Here is a 21,836-nt window from a genome sequence, read left to right as displayed (position 1 = left end):
CTCAATGTCTTTTTTCAGATGAGGTCTCCATACTTGAACACAGTATTCCAAATGTGGTCTTACAACTGTGTTATACAGTGGGATTATTGACCTCCCTATCTCTACAGGATAATGTTCGTTAAATCATCGATAGGACACAATGGGCTTTCCTGGCTGCCTGTTAACACTGTTCAGAAAACATCATATCTCCTCCCTGTATTGTAACTCCCACATTCCTTTCCCACCACTGTTTTTAATTCACTCCTACCAAGTGTATAATTTATTTGGGGATTGCTATTCTCAAAGTGTAAGACCTTGCATTTAGCAGTGTTAAAACATAGCTGCCACTTCTCTGACCATTTTTGACATCTGTTCAAATCACGCTCAAGAGCACTGCTTGGCACTGATCATTGACAACTCTGCTAATCTTTACATCATCTGCAAATTTTGACATCACACCTTATATCCCTTCATTGGCATCATTTATGAAAATGAGAAACAACAGTGGTCCAAGAAATGATTCTTGAGGGGGCCCTATTCCTGACATTATACCAATCTGAAGAATATCCATTAATCACGACCCTCTGCCTTCTGCCCTGCAGCCACCCAGCAATCCATCTTACAATCTTATCAGTAATCTCAACCTGTTCAAGCTTATACAGTAACCTCTCTTGAGGGATAGAGTCAAATGCTTTGCTAAAATCCAAATAAACTATGTTGAAATTGTTCCCTAAATCCAGCTCATGAGTAACTCAAAATAGCCTACTAAGTTAGTTAAAAATGATTTTCCCATAACAAAGCCATGTTATGTTCTTCAGAATGCCATATCTATCTAAATGTCCCCGGATTGCAATCTTAATCACTGCCTCTAAGATTTTTCCTACCACTGACATCAGACTAACATCGGACATCCAATAAAAAAATGCCCTCATAATTAACCACAATGGTTCAATACCTCACTTGCACTCCCCCTCAAAGCTACAGGGTATATGTCATCAACTCCGGGAGCCTTACTTGCCTTTATGCGAAAAAGTTTTTCTAATAAACAGTCATCTGTAATTACAATATTATTAATTTCATATGGCTTAGCCCCACTTGCACAGCATCTTCTCAGCATGAAGGGTCTTTCGTCAATAAAGACAGATGCAAAGTACCTGTTCAATTCATCTGCAACATCAGCTGGGTTGTCTAAGACTTTCCCATACCTACTGCACAAGGGTCCGATCTGATTAGCTTTCTTCTTGTTGTATTCACACACACATTAAAAATTCCTTTTCCTCATTCTTTGCTCTCTTAGCCAATGCTTTCTCATAACAAGCCTTGTCCTCCCTAACCTTATTTGTGGTACTATTACAGATTACAGATCAACTTCTACCTGTATCAGTACTTTTCATCACTCTGTAACTGTTTCAGCCCTGCAGTCATCTATTTCAGCATCATCATCCTCCTCCACCTACAATATTTTCTTAAAGGTATGTATGCGTTCATGGCTTCTGTGATTTTTGTATTCCATCATTCAAATGTATTTGCCATCCCTCGGCATTCCAGCCAATTCACAGATGACATATAGTGCCTTAAACAGTCAAAGTTTCCTCTTCTGAAGTTAAAACCCATGCTTTGCCTTTAACTTCTACATCTTTCTTTCTTTATCTTCCAACTGCAGGATCATTTCCTGACAATGGTTCCTGTACTTTAAGCCCTGTGATGTCATCTGATTTGATAGTAATGATGAGGTCAAGAATATGCTCACCCCTAATACTTTCTCTAACATGCTAGTGCAAATAATAATCATAGTTTATTTTAAAAAGATTTTCCATATGGTGAGTTTTCCCTCCCACTTATTCCAATCAATCTGGTGCAGATTAAAATCACCCATAATAAAACATTCACGCTTGCTTGCCCATTCCATCTGCATGTAAAGACTCATCATATTCTTCACAAGCTTCTGATCTGTAAATTACTTCCACTCTCATTGTTCCTTTGCTTCCAACAAACTCACACCACACAGATTCTATGCTGGCAGATGTAACTTCAGACTCAGCAAAAGCGCTTTTCTTGCTCAGGCTGCTCTTGATAAGAAGATGACCCCTCCACCCCTTCTATCTTCCCTAAATACATTATACATACTGTAGTGAAACTCATCATCACTAATTTCTTGGTGGCACCACATTTCTATTAACTCTATTACATCAGCATTAGTTGTCCTAACCAGGCATTCAAATTCAGCCATTTTATTGACAGCACTTCTGACATTATTGCAGACAGTTGAGACTAAGTAATCTTCTATAGTTTACTACCCTGACACACCCCTTGAAGTTATTTAGGTTTGTATCCCAAGCTTTATCTTCCCTCAGAACATCTTATCAACATTGGCTGTTGTGGCAACAAACAAGGATTAATGAGGTGAGTGCAAGCATTACTTTGACCCATATCATCAGATAAATGCAGATCTAAATTACCCTTCTCCCCACTAAGTAGCTGTTTCCTTGAACTCTTAGGATATCCTCAATAATACTGGCAAAAATCCTTGCATCACTTTTGTTCAAATGAATACCATCTCTACAAAATAGATTCCTTCTAACTACAAACACAGGCTATGCTGATAAAAATTATCCCCTAGAGCTTTGCAGATTCCCTCAAGTCAATCCACAAGGCTTTCAGCATATAATTCCTCCTAATTTTTTAGTGTAAGAGGAACCAGAGTATCCATGCACTTTATAAATGGGGTACGTTTAGACTATCAATGGTAGCTTTTGACAACCCAAGATGTCAAAAGCTACCGTTTGTCCTTTACCTTGTTTTATTTCACTTTTACCTTATTTAAATCAAATAATGTTTAACTAATTTTTATATTTTATGTGTAAATATTGTATTTGTGAACATATACATCTTATTTTTAATATTATTTTTAACTTTGATTTTAATTCAGTATACTCAGTCGTTTGTAGTTTTAAGGTTGGTTGTTTTAGGATTTTATGGCACATTAGCGTTTAAGGCTATAATGCGCCGTAGTTTTAAGGAATAATTTGATACCTTTGTACACAAATAATGGACGATAAATTAAAATAAATTTATTACAACCATATAAAATGGTTGATTTGTATTTATCTCATTCCAAGCATTGAAAAACATTTCTCACAACAAAATAATCTAGTTTAACAACTCAGAATTTTCTATTTGGAGAAAGCTGAAAAGAAGATAAAATAGGATAACAACAAAAATCTGTTATTAAAAAAAAAAAAAAAGAGTACTGAATTGTTAGAGAATTTGATTTAGATGGGGGGAAAACAAATGGTTTGGTCTAAGTTAGATATTTAGGTTGGTAGGATTGTTAGATCTCTAGTAATTTATACAATGCTGAAATAAAAAGGATTAAAGTGAACAACCTTCTGAAGAAAAGAGAGAAGATACAAATCATTATCTATTCAAACTTAGATTGCATTATGGCCTCACTTCCCAAGGCACCATAACAAATCCATCTTATTCAATGAGGGGGGGGGGACTCAAAAGTTTGAATTTTCTTTTCAGTTGTATATCACTTTCCTCTATTTCTGTCAAGGAGTATTTTCTCTTTCATATTCTACTTAAGCACAGCAATTTTCATTCAATTTATTTTCTTTAATTTTTTCTTAAAAAATATTATCTGAATATTTCTCTTTACATTTATTTTGCTCATAAGTCATAATTCATATAGTATGATCATACTGTAATCATGTTTGACTATTAAAATAAATCTTTTTCCTAAATTATATGTAATTTGTATTTCATTTTTTTAACCTTTATTCAAAGCAACTTTTTAAGGACTCTCATAACTAATTAACCTGCATATGGCATCACTCATGTCATGAGTTGTGAATAACAATCAACAGAATTAACAACCATTACCTTTAAACTGTGCATCAGAATTTAAGAATACATTTAATTTTTCTTGATTTAATGGCAAAGTTCCCCACTTCTCCACCATTAAAAATATTTTAAGCTCATATTTCAATCACAAAGAAATATGCAATTAACTCAAACTGTCTTTGAAGTTTGAATATAACTACTTAATATATTTCTAATACCAAATATTAAAAGTTATGCCAAGTCTTAAGTGGAACAACTTAACACCTACTGTATGCACACCCTTCTGATTCAACGTCTTTTTCACTATAACATAAGGCTCTAACTTATAATATTACAGCAAAAATATAGCTTAACCACACAAGTTCAGAGTTAAAAAAATAAAAAAAAAACTTGTTTCAAAAAACTTTTGTGCATGTGCATACACTTACTTGTATCAAAATGTATAGAGTCAAAGGGATATTAACAGAGGATTACACAAATTGCTTTTTTAACACTGCATTGCATTCTTCAATTTTATAGACCTTGGATACGTTGGTACTATCATGTTTGATGTGTTCGGTTTGTTGTACCATTTCAACACAAAGCATTTATTCACCTTTGATTTTTATCTTTATTGCTTTTCTTTTTATTCTATACTTGATGCTTTTCTTTTAAAATGACTGTGATAAATTAACTTTTTAGGAAAATTTCTGTTGCCTATGCAGCAGAGAAAGCCTGTCAAGGAGTAGAAAATGCACACTTATTGAAACAATCCCATAGGTGCAAAAATTTAAGTAGCCTTTGGCACTGATTTTCAAACAGGTTAATTGGATGTTACTTTAGATGTTTTTTGGCACATTGACCACTTTGGCAACAATGCCATTTCAACCAGCTAAACTTCCATGTTAGCTATAATACAAATATAATGATGAAATGAAATAAATTATTGCTGAATAATTAAAAATAATGAAATGAACTCATTATGCCTATGATATAGCAAAATTATTAAAAGGAAATGATACTACTCCTACAGGGAAAAAAAAAAAAGGTATGGTATTTGTAAATCTGAATTTCATATAGTGAAAAATTTCTCAATAATTTTCTAATCATACATTATTTTAAGTTTCAACTGAGAAGCAACTACCTTTCTATTGGATATATACTTATTCACTAAACTTAATGTGTACAAGAATAGTATATTTAGAAGTTTTGTTTCTCACTTAAAATTACAGTTTATATTTTCTATTATCCTAAACATAATAAGATAAGTTTAGAATAAGTTGTACAATAAATTCTGAACTGAAAGTTGTAAAAATATTTTTTATTTTTTTTTTTAAAGTAACACCATGCAGACAAGTTTGTATGAAATATATAGTTATTATCAAATTTGCGTAAGTTAATTATGGGTTTGATGAAATTGATTTATTTAAAATAGAATGTTGGGAAGAACAAAAACTAGAAACTTAATAGAATAAAATGCCTACACGTCAGTTATCTTATTCAGTAAGGAGTAACTGAGCTAGTATCAACTCCCTAGCTCCTCACTTTTGTTCATTTATTATTTTATTGGTTATGTTTCATTTAGTTAACTGTTATCAATGTCTTTATTTATTTAGTGACAGCTCCTACCTAAAAGGTTAGCTCAGTTTGGTAAGGATATTAATAGCAAAAGCAGAAGTGTAAATAAAGATACAGACTGAGAAGGAACATCAGGGATGACAAATAACACTCCACTCACAATGTACCACACTTTGTTAGATTTTTAAGAATGTCATGAGTGGAGTTCTTTTTTACATGCTGACCCTGCCTAACCTTCTTAATCAATATTTACTTATATGGTTGGCTGTTCATTACATCCACTGTTTAACAGCTACAGAGGGTAACAATATTAAACTATACATAATACACTTAACAATTAATGATGCTGCTAGCAATTAATAGTAACAGAAGAAAAATAATGAATAGTAACAATGTTAGCATATGAGAGAAGCTATCACTGAGTAAGCAAGTTATGACAGGTGATAATTCAATAATTCTAATTTAAATTATTGAATTATCACCATGATGATAAAATTATTATCATTGAATTATACCAAATTTAAATACTTAAAAAAAGCTGCCTTAAAGGTGGCTAAAAGAAAAATTAGGTATTTTAAACAGCTCTTTTCATATTTCACGTAATTCATGAATTATAAAATAGAGCAGCAAACTCTAGACATATTAGACAATAAAAGAGCACAGCAAATAAACCAATAAAATGTTGCTGGAAGAAAATCCTTTGCCTTAAACTAAAATAAAATTCAAATTTGTGGTGAACTTTTGCACAAAAAGCACAGCCTTGGACTACATCTTTTCCACAAGCTACCCTGATACTGCAATATAAAGATTACCTAGCTGCTTCCACAACAGAAAAAAAAAATATATATATATATATCTTTTCCTTAAAAGGAAGTTCTCTCAGTTGTTTTGCCTGTCAATGTCATCTTGCTGAGAGTAGGTTAGTTACTAGCAAAGGGTAATGCAATACTTCAAGTAAAAATACAAAAATACTCTACTCGCATGAGTAACTAATCTTCATGGTGCAATACTGGACACTAAGCCAACTTACAGAAAGAGATGTGTAACCTATGTAATGACAAGTAAGATTTTTGTTTCCAAATGCCAACTTCTCTAGTTCACAAATAAGGCAAAGGATTTTCAAACAAATTTTTATTAGTTTTATCATCAAGCCCTTTTAGGTACCAAAACGGCAACAGACCTTGATAACCATACTTCTGCCACTTATCAAATTACATGTAACCCAAGCACAGAAAAGTGTGCAGTATAAATCTTCTATAAGCAACAATCATTAAAATGTTTTTGTGTTAAATGCTGCAGTAAAATGGACAATGCCCTTTCAATACAAATTTAATGTAAATTCCAAATTTCTAAACAGTTTTATAATATCTCTATTAGATCAAAAGTTATAAGCAATACCCTGCAAAGAGGAAACACTTTCTGCATTGAGACTGAAACTGCATTGTGATTAACCAATGAGAAAAACACTTTGAACAACCAAAGGGTGTAGTTTGTCAAGAATAAACAGGTTTGGAATGATTAATGATGTTCTCAATAGCTATAGTCAGATTCAGATTTGTGGAAACAATAGTTGTTGGTCCATTCTGACTGTCATAAAGAAAGATTATTTTCTGTTGGAAGAACAAAACTATTCCCTCACTGCTTTACATCACAAGAGGCAAAGCAGTAATAATGTTGCTTTTTAAGTGAAATGCAACCAATCTATCCACTGTTGTAAAAGCAATCAAAAGATATATATATTGTTAAGACTGAGCAAGGAGCAATACATGACAACCTGTATGAAAAAAGCATGGTGTGTGTGTGTGTGCGCGCGCACACACGTGTGTGTGGAGAGATGAAATCAATTAAGATTTGCCTTGTACAGGCAGACCATGATTTTCAGCAAATCACAATGATAAAGTGCTACATAGGACCTCACACAAGAACAGAAAGAAAACATCCCTTCGGGTGATTTAAGAATGGACAGAAAGTTATAATACAGGGTCATCAAAAAAGGTGTCCGTGACTTCCCTTTTAATTACCTTCAGAAATATTTGATTGATTGCTATGATCGTAGCAGCAAACAGTGTGGTAACTCACTAAGTTTTATTTTTTTTATTTGACACCTCACCAATGACCTTGGCTGCACTGAGTGTGTGCAGAATGACTCCTACGTACACTGCCTCAGTCAGTATCAATAAGATGGCCGTGCAACAGAAAGCACAATGTGTATTGTGGTACGCTGAATTTAAATCTGTCATAACAGTGCAACATCAACCAATGTATGTCGGTATTGAAATTCAGCGTGCCACAACACACTGAGCTTTCTGTTGCATGGCTATCTTACTGCAAGTAAAGTGGTAACTCACTTAGTGAGTTACCACACTGTTTGCTGCTATGATCACAGCAATCAATGAAATATTTCCGAAGATAATTAAAAGAGAAATCATGGACACCTTTTCGATGACCTTGTATTATGTGGCTTTACAGCTACTTGTCACTTCAGTAATTATTTGCTGTTGAACTAAAGCAAGAAAAAATGTGCAAAGGGCTTTTCTGCCTTTCAATAGTGAAAACATACTGTCAATGTTTTTTTCCCAGCTTCTGACTGAGTTCTCTCCAGCAGTGGATCTTCATTTGCTTTAGATATAAATCAAGAGGCAGTGTATGTGCATTGAAGAGTTCAAACCAAACTGGATCATAAAACCATCTAACATTGGCAAAGATATGGTCCTCCATATCTGTTTTTGATGTTGGATGACTGCATAATGGCAAGGGAAATATGAAAAAGCCTACTGCAACATTCTCTCAAAAAAGATATTTAGTGCTAAAGAACTGTTTTTCAAAAACATTTATTTACCAAGATGATAATGTGCCATGGTGTTGTGCTCAACTTGTGCAAGGGTGGTACAGAGAAATCACATTAACAGACTTGACAGGCCTACACAGTTACTGACTTGCATCCAACTGAAAATTTATGGCAGAAATATCAAAGAAACATTCTTCATTTTACTTGTAGGTATAAGTGAGATAGCCAGCAAGTAAAAATTCATTTTTACTTGCAAGTATAATTCACGCCTGACATCACATTATTACAGCAGACCTATTGAAAAAGCTGGTGCACTCTGAGTTAGAAAGTTACCAGTTGGTTAACAAAAATAAAGGTTGGTCAATCCAATATTCATGTATTTTTAGGTACTGATAATTCTGTACTCATTTTATATTTACATTGTAAGTTTACATTGAAAAAGCTGGTGCACTCTGAGTTAGAAAGTTACCAGCTGGTTAACAAAAATAAAGGTTGGTCGATCCAATATTCATGTATTTTTAGGTACTGATAATTCTGTACTCATTTTATATTTACATTGTAAGTTTGTGAAAACTGGTTTTTTCTAAATATTATACAGCAATATATAATACTTTATTTATCATAATTTTTAAGATTACATAATAATCACTGATCATTTGGTAATAATGAGCATTCTATAATATAGTAAGTTTGTGTACACCGTTTTTGCATGACTTGTGATGTGAGAGAAACATCAAAGTGTTTGGAAACTTGTAACAAAATGAAACCAATCTGACTAATAAAAACCTTACACCTTATTGTACATTTTATTACAATACTTCAAGCACATCTTAGTAATCATTGCTTATACAAGACTTCTGCACACCATTGTATTAGAAAAAAGCCTAAGACTAACTTTTGTTTCTGCAAGTGCAACCTTTAGTTTGTCTTAAGCATGGAAATAAGGGAAAAGATTTTCATTTTGCTAAACTTTCATGTAATTAAACTATAATGCCAATGTAATTCTATTTTAAGATTCTAGCTTACAAAGCAGAGGTGCATAAGCACAGCTTTAAATTACAAAGTATTACTGTAAGCTGATATCCAGCTGAATTAAAAATTATTTTGGAGTAATTTCATTAAAAAATAATCAATGAACATTTATAAACATCAGTACTATAACACTGTAAAATGTAAACTAAAATACTGAAAAAGTATACAGTATTATAAAAAATTAACTACACTTCTACTAAACAGTGAAAAGAGAACGTAGATTATACTATTCCACAACAGAGCAACAGAGATGTACAAAGCTATTTTTCAAAATGTGGATTGGAAAAAAAAAAAAAAAAAAACACTAAGTCATGCCTCTTTCAAGAAACGTTTTAATCCCTTTTTTTTTTTGTTAAACAGAACTGTCAGAAATACTTAGCAATTTTTAATGAAATTAGAGAAAAACAGAATACTGATATAAAGTGAATTTTCATTTGAAGTCAAGCTAAAGCTCAGCAGAACTACACATATTTGTGGAAATGTATAAAATTTATGAATTGAAATAAATTTTTTAAATTTATTTCAATTTAAAAACATTGCATTCTAAATGAAAAATATAACCACTAATGGCAAATGCAAATCAATGGTCTAAATGCAAAATGAATTTTACTGAATTTTACTACTACTATTACTAATTTTATGAAATGAAGTTTACTAATGAATTCTAAATGCAAAATGAATGAAATGAAAATTTTAATAATAAAAATTTTAATAATAAATTTCACAGAGATTTTAATCTTATTTATTATACACACAGCAATATTTTTGGTAATAAAATAATATTTCAATTACAAATATAGTTAGGTTGGAGATATAGTTTGTACCCATAAATTTAGTGACAACTTTTATCTCCAGCTTAAACTAGTGGCATTTTTAAATTATAAAATATAATAATTTGACTCTGCATGGGGCAGTAGCACAAATTTTCCTCTTGAGAAATGCATGGATGGCTTACACATAATACAAACAAAGCCAATTACCGTGATTTTAGGAACAATATTTGCTACTTTTCCTCTTCTATCTCTACTTTTTTATAATTAGTTGAGAAATAATGGATCTTTTCAACATCCCTAAAACTCTCGTCCTTTCAAACATGAAATGAAAACAATACTGTATATAAATATATATACAATGAAACATCACTGTCTAAATGAAGTTAAATTCAGTAGTATAGTTAAAGATTAAAAATACACTGATTGTCTATTCAGTCGAAGCAGGTTCCTCATTAATTTTTTTTCCACTTATTCAGAATATAAAAGGCAAAGACTAATTCCACAGCAAAATAAGTCTTCTGCATAAAAAATATGAGCAAGCAGACGTAAATGAGCATATAGGTAGAAATTTAAAAATCTTATACATCTATATGTATATGTATATATAGATACATATACATACACAGACAGATACATACATACATAAATATACATATACATCATTTGCATACATTCCTGAGAAAGACACCAACTAGTTTGAAACAGTGTCTTTTAAGATAATTTCACCATAACATAAAAAACACTATGCAATTCATGGTAGGATTTAAATTGTATAAGAATATTAAAACAAATAAAAGACAGCTACTGTCTCCACATTGATGTCTATTTATACCACTATCAATAGAGCTATTTAAAAAAAAATTTCACATAGAAATAGCAATGCTGTTGTTCATATGGATAAATATTGAATAGACAACAACAAAAATCAGTGATTAATAATCTTAATACTATGTACTTGAGGGTCTAGTATATAATACAACAATGCAGAGCAAATTTTAAAATTATATATTATATTAACAAAGTAAAACAAAAAAAAAAAAAATGCTGTTCTAATCAGGCACTAGTGGCAAGGTGACATCCTGTACAGTGGGGCCTACTACCGCACACTTTTCATATATTACTAATATGCTTTTAACAACTTCTTTAAATTGTGAATATATTTAGTTGTCATGAATATTTATGGTATACAAGCCTTTAAGAAGCACCACCTCAGAGAGCAGAGTACACAGGCTTATTTAAGTCACTGTCTTCTATAATTCAGAGAGTATCAATACCTTTGTTTCTGAAGGGCATAATTCATCCAGTTGAAAGCATTATTTTCCAAAGGGAATCAAGCATGGAGGGAAATTAAATTTCAATTATTTGGAGGGATTCGCTGAGAGTGAAGGATCTTGCTGTTCTGAAAATCAAACAATCACAGTGAGAGAATGACCATTAATAATTAATGATTATCTTCTACAATGATGTTTTGAAAACTCAGACATGATTTATGATGTACTTATATTTTTTTATGTATTTAATACTTCATAATACTACTACTTCATAATATCACATTGAGTACTCTAAGCTACAGGTCTCCTATGAATTAACCAGGGATATTTTTTGGCAAATTTTCAAAAAGTGTGCATCACATGGGATAGTCCTTAGGATAATGACCATATATGTCAAATATCCAATTTTCTTTAACTTTATTAATGTGATCTAGACCAGCTGATGTGTTTTTCAACCTTTAGTAGACTGCAGAGCACCACAAAGTATTTCTTAATTTGGGTGGAGCACCGGAACATTTTACTAAATATAAATATTATAAGAGTGAAAACACATCCAGAAAATGAACTTAAATAAGAACTCATTCATATTGACACAAAAAATACTTGTAAATAAATTACATTAAAAAAAAATTCCTTCTCAAGGAATCCCAAGTGATGAGTACTCACAGAACACTGGTTGAGAAATGCTGCTCTAGATAAAACCAGCTATTTTTCCTAATATATAACAGAATCTTATTTATTCAATATATAACTTCAAGGTAAACAACAGTTTTGATATTAATAGGCATTTTATCAGTAGGAACCCATACATTAAAAAAAAAAAAAGGGGGGAATCCAAATAATAATCATCAACATAAACAGTCAGATTTTGTCCTGCTAGATTCCAAAACCAATCTACAGGTAGGAATGAACTTCCAGTGAACAAGTGGAAGAAGGGGGTGAAGGAAATGCAACAAACTAAACTAAATCAAAAGTCAAAGAAAAAAGAAATAGAAGGAATGCTTCCCAACTACCTTAATAATGAGAAAATCAGAAATAATGATAAGTAGAAAAGAAAAAAAAAGTAGAGGGAAAAAAAAGACAAATTAATGAAGCCTACATACTATTAAACATTAACTGAGATTTTATATTCTTTATAATAAACCTAACTTTGCCACTGCCTGCAGTTACACCTGCGACCATCTTAGAAAAAACAGTGTGTGCACGTGCATGCGTGAGTGTGAAAGAGAGCGAGAGAGAGAACAATAAATTTGCAACCTTTGCAATAACTAAAAGAAATTCAGAAATTAGATTTAATAAAGCCCTGAAAGCGCCTGCTATATACAAGAGGAATTTGAAACATTTGTGGCCAGAGTATGACAGATTTATATGAGGAGTCCAGTAACATCTTACTTTTCAACATACTCCCCTTTGGAGTCAATACACTTTTGCCACAGATGCTGCAATGCATCGATTCCACCTGCAAAGAAAGTTTTCTCTTGGGCCTCCAGGAATGTATCCACTGCAGCAATGACATCACTGTTGGTGGGAAAATGGATGCCAGTCAGTTATTTTTTAAAATTAGGAAATAAGTGAAAGTCTGGACAGTGCTAGATCTGATGAATATGGGGGATGGTCCAAGATTTCAGAGCTGCACTCATGCAGTTCAGCCATGGCAATGACAGACTTGTGAGCAGGCATGTTGTCCTGGTGAAACTAGCCTCCTTTTCTGAGTTTTCCTCAACATTGGTCTGATGTTTTTGCAAATTCTTCACAATGTCTGCATAATATGTCCATGTAACTGTCTGGCCTTTCTGAAGGTAATTCACTAGCAACACTCCATCAGCATCTCAAAAACTAATGCAGTTATCTTGCCAGCAGAAGAAACCAACTTGGCTTATTGAACTGCTCCTTTGTCTCTGGCTGAAAGTGATTGACCCACATCTCGTCCATGGTCGCAAACTATGAAAGAAATTTTGTGTATATGCTTGAAATCGATGCAAATGTTCACTTGAGTTGACAACAGCTGTGCATTTTTGCTTTGCTGTCAACAACTTTGGGAGCCATCCTGCTGACACCTTCATAGCAAGAACCTCTGTTATCATGTGGTACACACACACACATTCAGATGAGATGCCCAAGACACTGGCAATGTACCAAATTGTCACTTGTCAATCACCCATCACCAGATCATGCACACCATCAACTTCTGGAGTGATGGAGCAGCATGGGTCATCTTCAAGGCTTTCCCTCCCTTGTTTAAATTCTGTTGCCCACTTTTTCACCATGGAATAGGAAGGGTGGCATTCCTCCCAATGTTGTTACCATATCCTCATGCCTTTGGAGTTAGTTCCTATTTTCCCAAATATTGAATGATTACACAGTGACTGATTTTGTCCATCTTTCCTCATTCACACAACTCTAACTTCAGGTTCTGTATTTTTTTTTTTTTTTTTTTTTTTGTTAGTTGTTGGTGCATCGGCTTCTGTGGCCATAATGCACCTCCCAAGGTTTTTGCATTTTCTACTCTGATCCAAGCCCGAGGCGGGATTGGAACCCGCGACCTTTGGGTACCAAAGGTCGCGGGTTCCAATCTTTACCCACCCAACTAGCCCAGTCAGCTCAGGATCTGTAACTTAAAAAAGATGTTGACACTACATGCAATTTGGTGAGTTACTACTTCATCATCAGCCATTTTCAATCCACTGCAGGATGAAGGCCTCTCCAGCAACTTTCCAGTTCCTTCCTTCCTTCTGTTTTATGCATCCACTTACTACCCACAAATTCGTGAATTTCATCTGTCCATCTCCATCATTGTCTTCCAGCTCCTCTTGGGTACCATTCTGTTTTTTCTTATTCCATATGTCATCATGTCTTCGAGTTATGTGTCCAGCCCAAGACCATTTTAGTTCTTTAGTTTTGATAAGAATGTCCTTTACTTGAGTTTGATGCCTAATCCATGTGTTTCTCTTCTTATCCAACAGTCTGATTCCTAATATAATTCGTTCCATTCTTTGCTGTATAGTTCTCAGCTTCTCTTCCATTCTTTTGGTGAGTGTCCAAGTTTCACTTCCATGTCATGGTGGAAAGTATACGTTGGTTCATTATTTACGTTTCAGACAAATTGGGATATTGCTCCTCAGTATGTGACTATATTTCCTGAATGCTATCCATCCAAAATTTATTCTTCTCTTGACTTCCAGTCATTTATTATTATTACAGCTAATGACTTGTCCCAGATAAGTATATGAATCCACCTTTTCAATTACTACTCCTTCAATGATTATATCTCTTTCTGTGGCATACTTGTTCATCATTACTTTTGTTTTAGCCATATTCATCTTTAGTCCAAAATCCTTACTAGCTGTGCATAACTGATTAAGATTTTCCTCTAATTCTTTGGGATCGTGGCTTATGACCACAATGTTATCTGCAAATCGTAAATGGTTTAGGTACTCTCCATTCACATTGACTCTTTTCTGCGACTAGTCTAATCTTCTGAAAGCCTCCTCAAGGGCAGCAGTAAACAACTTCGGAAATATTGTGCCGCCTTGTCGAACTCCTTTCTCAATTTTAAATTTGCTATTGCTATTATCTTTGTCTAGTGTAATAAAGGAGGTAGTGTTCTCATATATTTTCTTCAAAATCATAATATATGGGGTATCTATGCCTTGTCTTTCCAGTGTCCCAAACATTGTCTTATGCTGTATGGAGTCAAATGCCTTTTCATAATCACCACACATAATGGTGTTTTATATTCATTTGCTTTCTCTTAGTAATCTGTTAGTAATGATCCTTGTGAGCAACTTGCTGCATAAACTTGCTTTCTTGCATCAAATGCCTCTACTAATGCTAATGCTAAAGCTGTGATATTACATGAAGGTGAGCCATAGTTGAGAATTCTGTCCTAAAGGCAGCTTGCTCTTTTGGTTGATTCTCATCAAGTATTCTTTCTAATCTGTTAGTAATGATCCTTGTGAACAACTTGTAGATGTGGGATAACAAGCTAATTGTTACTACTTCTTATACATAAGTACAGAAATTTTTAACATTGTACCACTATTCTTTCATACTCAGGCCATGAACTTTTCAAACCACCCCCTTGTATATCAACTAATTTGAACTATAATAAACCAAGAGAAAAAAAATCAGAACATATGTCCCTCACAAACAACAAAGACATTAATATACTCAATTCAGAAATACCTAAAGTTAATGAGTAATAGGTCCTAAAGTTTAACTTTAGGGCCTAAGATTAATGAGTAATTTTGAAGTAAGTGTTGAAATAGATCAAGAGAGGAATTGTGTTCCTCCCCCACTTCAGAAAAGAAAGATTAGGGTACAGAGATTCCACATAGTAGAGTGTACAGAGATTCCGCACATTCATCTCCCTGTTCTGGGAAAAGGGAGACAAGATATTGTCAAAGGTCAGCTTGAGATCTGTTAGCAATTCTTTCAATTACCTGAAGTTCTATTTTCAGTCTGGTGGGTATTAGTTCTATTTGCAGTCTGATGGGTATTATGTATATTTCCTATTTCAGTGTAAATAGTCTGCAAATGGAATGATAAACTGTAATGAACCAGACTGAGCTATCAAAGAGCATTTTCCTTGTTAAGTTGTGCTTTGAGGCCCATCTATTTTATATCAGATTAATGCTTTGTATATTTTTAAGAGAATGAAGAACTGACTCCTGAAGAAGTCGAGAATAAGATTCTTAAGATATTGAGTGTTTTCATACATTTGATTCTTACTTGGCTAATATGTTAGAGAAAGTTTAATTTTCTCTCCATAATTATTTCTAGAAATTTTGAGAAAGAGCTGACATAAATCACTCTCCCATCTAATTTTAGCTCAGGATCTGGATATAAAAAAAAACACAATTTTTTGTGTGATGGTTTGAATTTATTGTTTACAGCCATTTGCTGACATTCTTTTTAGCATTTGCAGCTGTCTCATGACTGTTCTCATATTATTTGACTGATAAAAGATACTAAAATCATCTCCATGCAGGGCATTTGATGCCACTGATGGGAGCTGTTTTGTGATGGTATTTATTCTAATTGCAAATAACATGGCACTGAAAACCAATTCCTGTGGTACATCTTCTTCCTGATGAAAGATTTGGCAAAGTGATAATTGCAGTCTAACTTAAAAAGTTCTATTTCATAAAAAATTCTTAATCAATATTGGGAGATGTCCTCCGAGTCCCAATGAGTACAGATCACGGAAGATTCTATATCATTACTTATCATGTGCTTTTTCTCTATCAAAGAATTATCCAGGTCAAGCTTCACATTAAAGTGAGTATATTTCAGTAGGACACATCCTCCACTATCTAGATTTCTCCAAGTGACTTGTCAGGGCTCTCTGTAATTACCATATTTGATGTGTGAAACTCAATGGTAAGAGTTTCCCCTCCACTCTTTCCAGAGTGGTCACCCAACCTTTTATTCTTGAAGGGTTGCTCCATATGCTGAATTAAATGTGGGGACTGTGGGCTATGTTGCATTGGCAAGATTTTTTTTTTTTTAGGAGCATTAGCAACTAAGGCCATATTGCTCCAGGATATGTGGTGGTCATTCCCTGACCTTACTGCATCCTTCGTATTTGGTGGTGACGGGCTCGAACCCGGTCTAATCAAGAAGCGTGTGCTACACACTGCTGCTCCTTCCCACATGGCTACGGAGGCGGCTTGCATTGGCAAGACGGAAGGCTGGAGGACCATATCTCGAAGCATGGTGGCGGTTATCCAGATAGCTAATTTTGATTGCTCTACCCTAGCTGAACATGATTGGAGCAAGCAACACAATCCTAACTCCGAAAATTTTGTCTGCAAGGGTCAGGTTGTTGTGTTATTTTCTGGTGTAAAAGCTACTTAGGCCATATTGCGCCTCTCAAATTAATTGAGTCACTTATAACTATACGGGGAGCAGTTAGAAATGGTCATACATTTGAATTTGTTTTAAATAGAGAAAGAATTCAGAGAGATTTGCTTCTTTACTTATGATACTATTGAGAGACAGAGGTTATTGTAGATCTGAAATGATACTGAAAGACATTCGTCAGGCATTGCTGAACAAGCTACATTCAAGAAGTATATGTTTTACTGTAAGTGGTTGTGAGCAGTGCGCACATTGCGGAGGATTGTAAGCCAGTAGAGATGTGTGAGGTGAGTATGACCTATTCGGGTTCTGGCTAAGATTACTTCTTCTTTTCTATTTTTACGAAGGCTAGATGTCTATACTTGAGGTTCAGGTTTCGGTTCAAATAACTCGTTATTTGTTTGCATTTTCCGCAGAAGTGTCCATTGTTCCATGCATGTTCTCCGTACATTGTGTTTGTAATCAGAATATGGGACTAGTTCATTTGTTGAGGCTATGCTGGAGGGATGCTTTGCAGCAGCATCTGCACATTCATTTCCCGGAATACCACTGTGACCTGGGATCCAAGAGAAAACAACAGTTTGCTGATGTTGTATCAGCTCACGAAGACGTATCAGCTCATGTTTTATGAGCTTTAATAAAGCATTGCAAGGTGTGAAACTGCTTTTCAAAGCTAAAAGAGCACTCTGTGAATCAGTATATATTAGGTTTTGAGTGAGATCTTTTTCAGGGCAAGCTTGATGGCATGGAGCCCCACAGTATAACTGCTGCATTCGGCTGGAAGTGACACCGAGACAGTTGTATTCGGGAAGACAGCAGCTGCACCTACTTGACTGTCAGACTTTGAATCATCAGGGCAGATTTTAGTAAAGTGGGGATACTTTTGTGTGTGAGCAAATGTAGTTGTTGGATATTAATATTTGCTATAGAACCTTTACCCCATTGCTCAAAGTATTTATCACAATAAAGTGTGAAGGTAGTCCACGGGGGATCCTGATCTTTTGATTCTCTAAGAAAATTATCAAGTTTAATGTTCCAGCTTTCTGTTAGGTTCTGCAGTCTGATACCAGTAGACCGAATTGTTCTGTGTTTATTCACATAGTGAGTTTTCCACAGAGGATCGTGGAGTAGTGGACAAACAGGATGAGTAGGCAGGCTTTTAATCTTAGCTGAGTAATTCATCAACAACATCTTTTCTTCTGATGCTAAGCAGGGGTCAGGAATCAGGAGTCTGCAATTTTGAAAAGTGATGATCATTTATATGATCCTTCTACATGTTGTTTTGAATCACTGATATCTGATTAGCTCCTTCCTTTTCTTTCTTCCCCACCCCTTCTCCAAGCTACACCCTTACATGCATGCCTTATAACAGCCATATGTCACATGGTCCCTCTGTTATTTTCACTTTTTTAAGCTGATAGAGGGAACTCTGCACTGGAAGCTACTCGACATTTTATTATATAATGTATTTATACAGTGTTTTTTTTTTTTTTTTTTTTTTTTTGGTTTTTTTATGGTTTTAAAGGTTTTGGTTGTAATTTCTGTATTTAGTCAGTTGTATAAATTTTTTTGGTTCCATGTTTCCTCATTTCCCTGATATTCAAGGGCTTTTCTCTAATACTGAAATACTGGTGTTTCAGCACATCACAGTGGATTCCTTCAGGTCCAATTGTGCTTGCTTTGGTAAGAGAGAGAATAAGTACACTGTATAAATTTTCTCTTGTAAAAGTTTATTATATGATTCAAGTTTTTTTTGGATGTAAAATCTAGCTAGTAACCTTCATTGTTTTTTTATCAGCAGAAAATCTGGAGAATAAGAAGTTTGTGCTGAGACTTGGGCAAAGTTTCTCCCAGTACTGCAGGTTTGACCATGCTTTGATCTTTATACTGCATAATGATGATGTATATATTTTCCTGACATTCTGCAGATTTTATTCCAAACTACTTTGGGAATGGTAGACTGGATTATTGAAGGAACAAATTAAATCCATGATTTTTAACTCTTCATCTTACAGGATTGAGCTTGTTTAATAGTATCAGGTTTCCTGTAGTGGGTGAGTGAGTCAAGGTTCCATAAATGTTTAAAGTTATATTTTGATATCACATCTAATTTTTAATTTATAACCCTGGAGATCATACTTTCCAAACTGACCTCAAGTAAGCAGAAACACCAATTCTGAATTCTTTTTCTTCTATGTAAGTAACTATAAATAATTTCAATATAGTTATTTTCAGTACAGCAAAAAACCAAATATTTTTCAATATAGTCAAGTATGATTTCTCCTATTAACAATATATATTTATCACCAATACTCACTTAAGAGATTAAAATCAGAAGAAAATAAAATATGAAAGCATTTAATTAAAATTTTGATTATATAAGATCAAGAATAAACCTCATACATGATATTCTTCATCTAATTCCAAGACACCATTAACTGCTACTAGCTGATACTGACGAGCTTTAAGAGCAGAAAGAGGCCGCCGTATAAGCCGCATAGCATTTGCATTTGAGGCAGTGTTATTAAATTGTTCCATCTGAGCTTTACTATGGCTAGGATCAAAAACTAAAAGCTGTAGGCTTCCATCTTTCAATTCTTCAAGACCAATAATTGTTCTACTGTGACCTAAAAAAATTAAAACTTTCATTTTAATTAACATACCTGCAAAAAATTATATGGTAAATAGTATTAGCAGTGGCATATGATGCAAGAAAGCAAGCTTATACAGCATTAGCCAAAAAAAAAAAAAAAAAAAAAAAAAAAAATATATACTAAAATCCTAAAAATACTTAACAATAAAAAATACTAATAAAATAATATTAAATCTACTTTTTAAATTAAATAACATGGAAATAAATATCAAAATTAAGTTTCGATAATTTTGAGGGCATTTGAAAAACTTTTGTTCAACAACAGCAAAGACAAGTACCTGGGATTTGTGAAAACTTAAAAAAATTGTTTCAAACTTAAGTTTGGAACATAATGCCAAGAAGTAGTGAAAGAGGCTGGATGGGTAAAGGCATATATCTCAAATAAATAGCAATATACTTCTCCCATGCAGCAGTGCTTTTTATTTGAAGCAGTGATGCAATATTGAAGCAACCTTCCAATGACTTCCTTCACAATACGAACTTGATGCATTTTGCACCAACTCCTCTTTGTTAATAGTTATGTAAAAAACTGAAGCTACTGTCCTACCTGCACAATAATAGGTAGCAGAAGGCACTCAATAACTACAATACTACCACTTGGGTTAATGGGGTTTGACATGAAAAAAAAAAAAAAACCATGTTTGCTCTAAAGAGCAAAGCTCAGGACCTCCCCATCTCTTCTGCCATACAGTACAACTCATGTGCAAACCAAGTTGCAAAAATCCAGATCTTAATATACAAGATAACTTTCAGTTTGTACCCTTTACAGATTATAGGGATGTATTTCATACCAAATATACTTCCATTTGGAAACAACTTTGGAGGGACCAACCGTGCAATAAACTCCGCAGAATAAAAAAAGATCTATGTTCATGGCATTCTAGCTCACATTATTTTGTTATTTTTTATTTTTTTTTATTTTTAGGAGCATTAGCAACTAAGGCCATATTGCTCCGGGGATATGTGGTGGTCATTCCCTGACCTTTCCGCATCCTCCGTATTTGGTGGTCACGGGCTCGAACCCCGGTCTAATCAAGAAGCGTATGCTACGCACTGCTGCTCCTGCCCACCTGGATCTAGCTCACGTACAAATAGACAGGAAGAAGTTATACTGACAAGACTGTGCACTGGGTGTACCTTCCTCACTCACAAACATTTACTTCTAAGAGAAGATCTCCCGCTCTGCTCTGCTCTGTCTGTCTGTCAGATACAACTTACAGTAAAGCACATCCTGATTGATTGTCCATCCTATTCAGCCATTCGAACCACATCCTTCCAATCATTAGCAAACTTTCAAGCTCCTCTAACCCTCTTTCATATACTTGATGACAAAGCAAACCTAAGTGAGCTCTTTATATATATATTAAACATCTTGGAATGATAAATACACTTTGATATATCTATAAATCATTAAAATGAACATAGTGACTCTGACAGACACATATTGGCCATAGTTGCCCTTGTGTTGTGAAATTTGCATAACAACAACAACTCATGTCTTCTGAGGTCATGATAAGCAACATGGTGAGATCCAATATAACATACATTGAGGATATAGGTTTAAATGGTTTTCACAGGCTGGCTACTAGATAGTCCACTGGAATGAACCTATGGTAATGTTCTAGTAGACACCTGGATTAGCTAGTAAAGTTTTCCAAACTTTATACAGTTGGGTGCCAGTTTTTTTTTTCAATAACTCTTCAGCAGTTTTCAGTTAAAAATGCATATTAAAAAAATTTAATAGATTTTCATTCTTTAATTATATAACAACTTCTTGAAGTCACTGAGACTGTCACAAACATTCTCTCAGGTATGCCAAGCTGGGCTTGCTACCTGGGAGTCTGAAATGCTGATGGAACAGATATTCAGGTGTCTTCTAACTTCTCCACTAATGCGGGTGTTCCCCAAGGTTCAGTTCTTTCTCTCACCCTTTAACTGTGTAAATTTATTAATGACCATCTTCCATTGACCGGAAATCCTATCCACAGTTTTACTGGTGACAGCAGATTGCATTCCACCTTCTTGTTTGAGAAACCTTGCCCTGCACAAACAGCTTCAACTACTCGAACATTCAC

The 21,836-nt window shown here is 34.1% G+C and overlaps 1 protein-coding gene across 1 annotated transcript in view; it reads right to left on the bottom strand.

Moving 5' to 3' along the window:
- Positions 1 to 19,505: 19,505 nt before the first annotated feature.
- LOC150081318 (zinc finger-containing ubiquitin peptidase 1-like) overlaps positions 19,506 to 21,836 on the bottom strand; it is a 114,812-nt gene continuing 112,481 nt past the window's right edge. The window contains exon 8 of the mRNA XM_090380161.1: positions 19,506 to 19,735. Within this exon, the coding sequence (XP_090236287.1) occupies positions 19,506 to 19,735 (230 nt within the window). The remainder of the gene's footprint in view (positions 19,736 to 21,836) is intronic.

The sequence above is a fragment of the Mastigoproctus giganteus genome, chromosome 8, assembly GCF_048544385.1.
Source record: "Mastigoproctus giganteus isolate SK-2022 chromosome 8, ASM4854438v1, whole genome shotgun sequence".
Classification (NCBI taxonomy): domain Eukaryota; kingdom Metazoa; phylum Arthropoda; class Arachnida; order Uropygi; family Thelyphonidae; genus Mastigoproctus; species Mastigoproctus giganteus.
The sequence above is the reverse complement of the archived record's forward strand: the minus strand, read 5'-3'. Positions and strand labels throughout refer to the sequence as shown.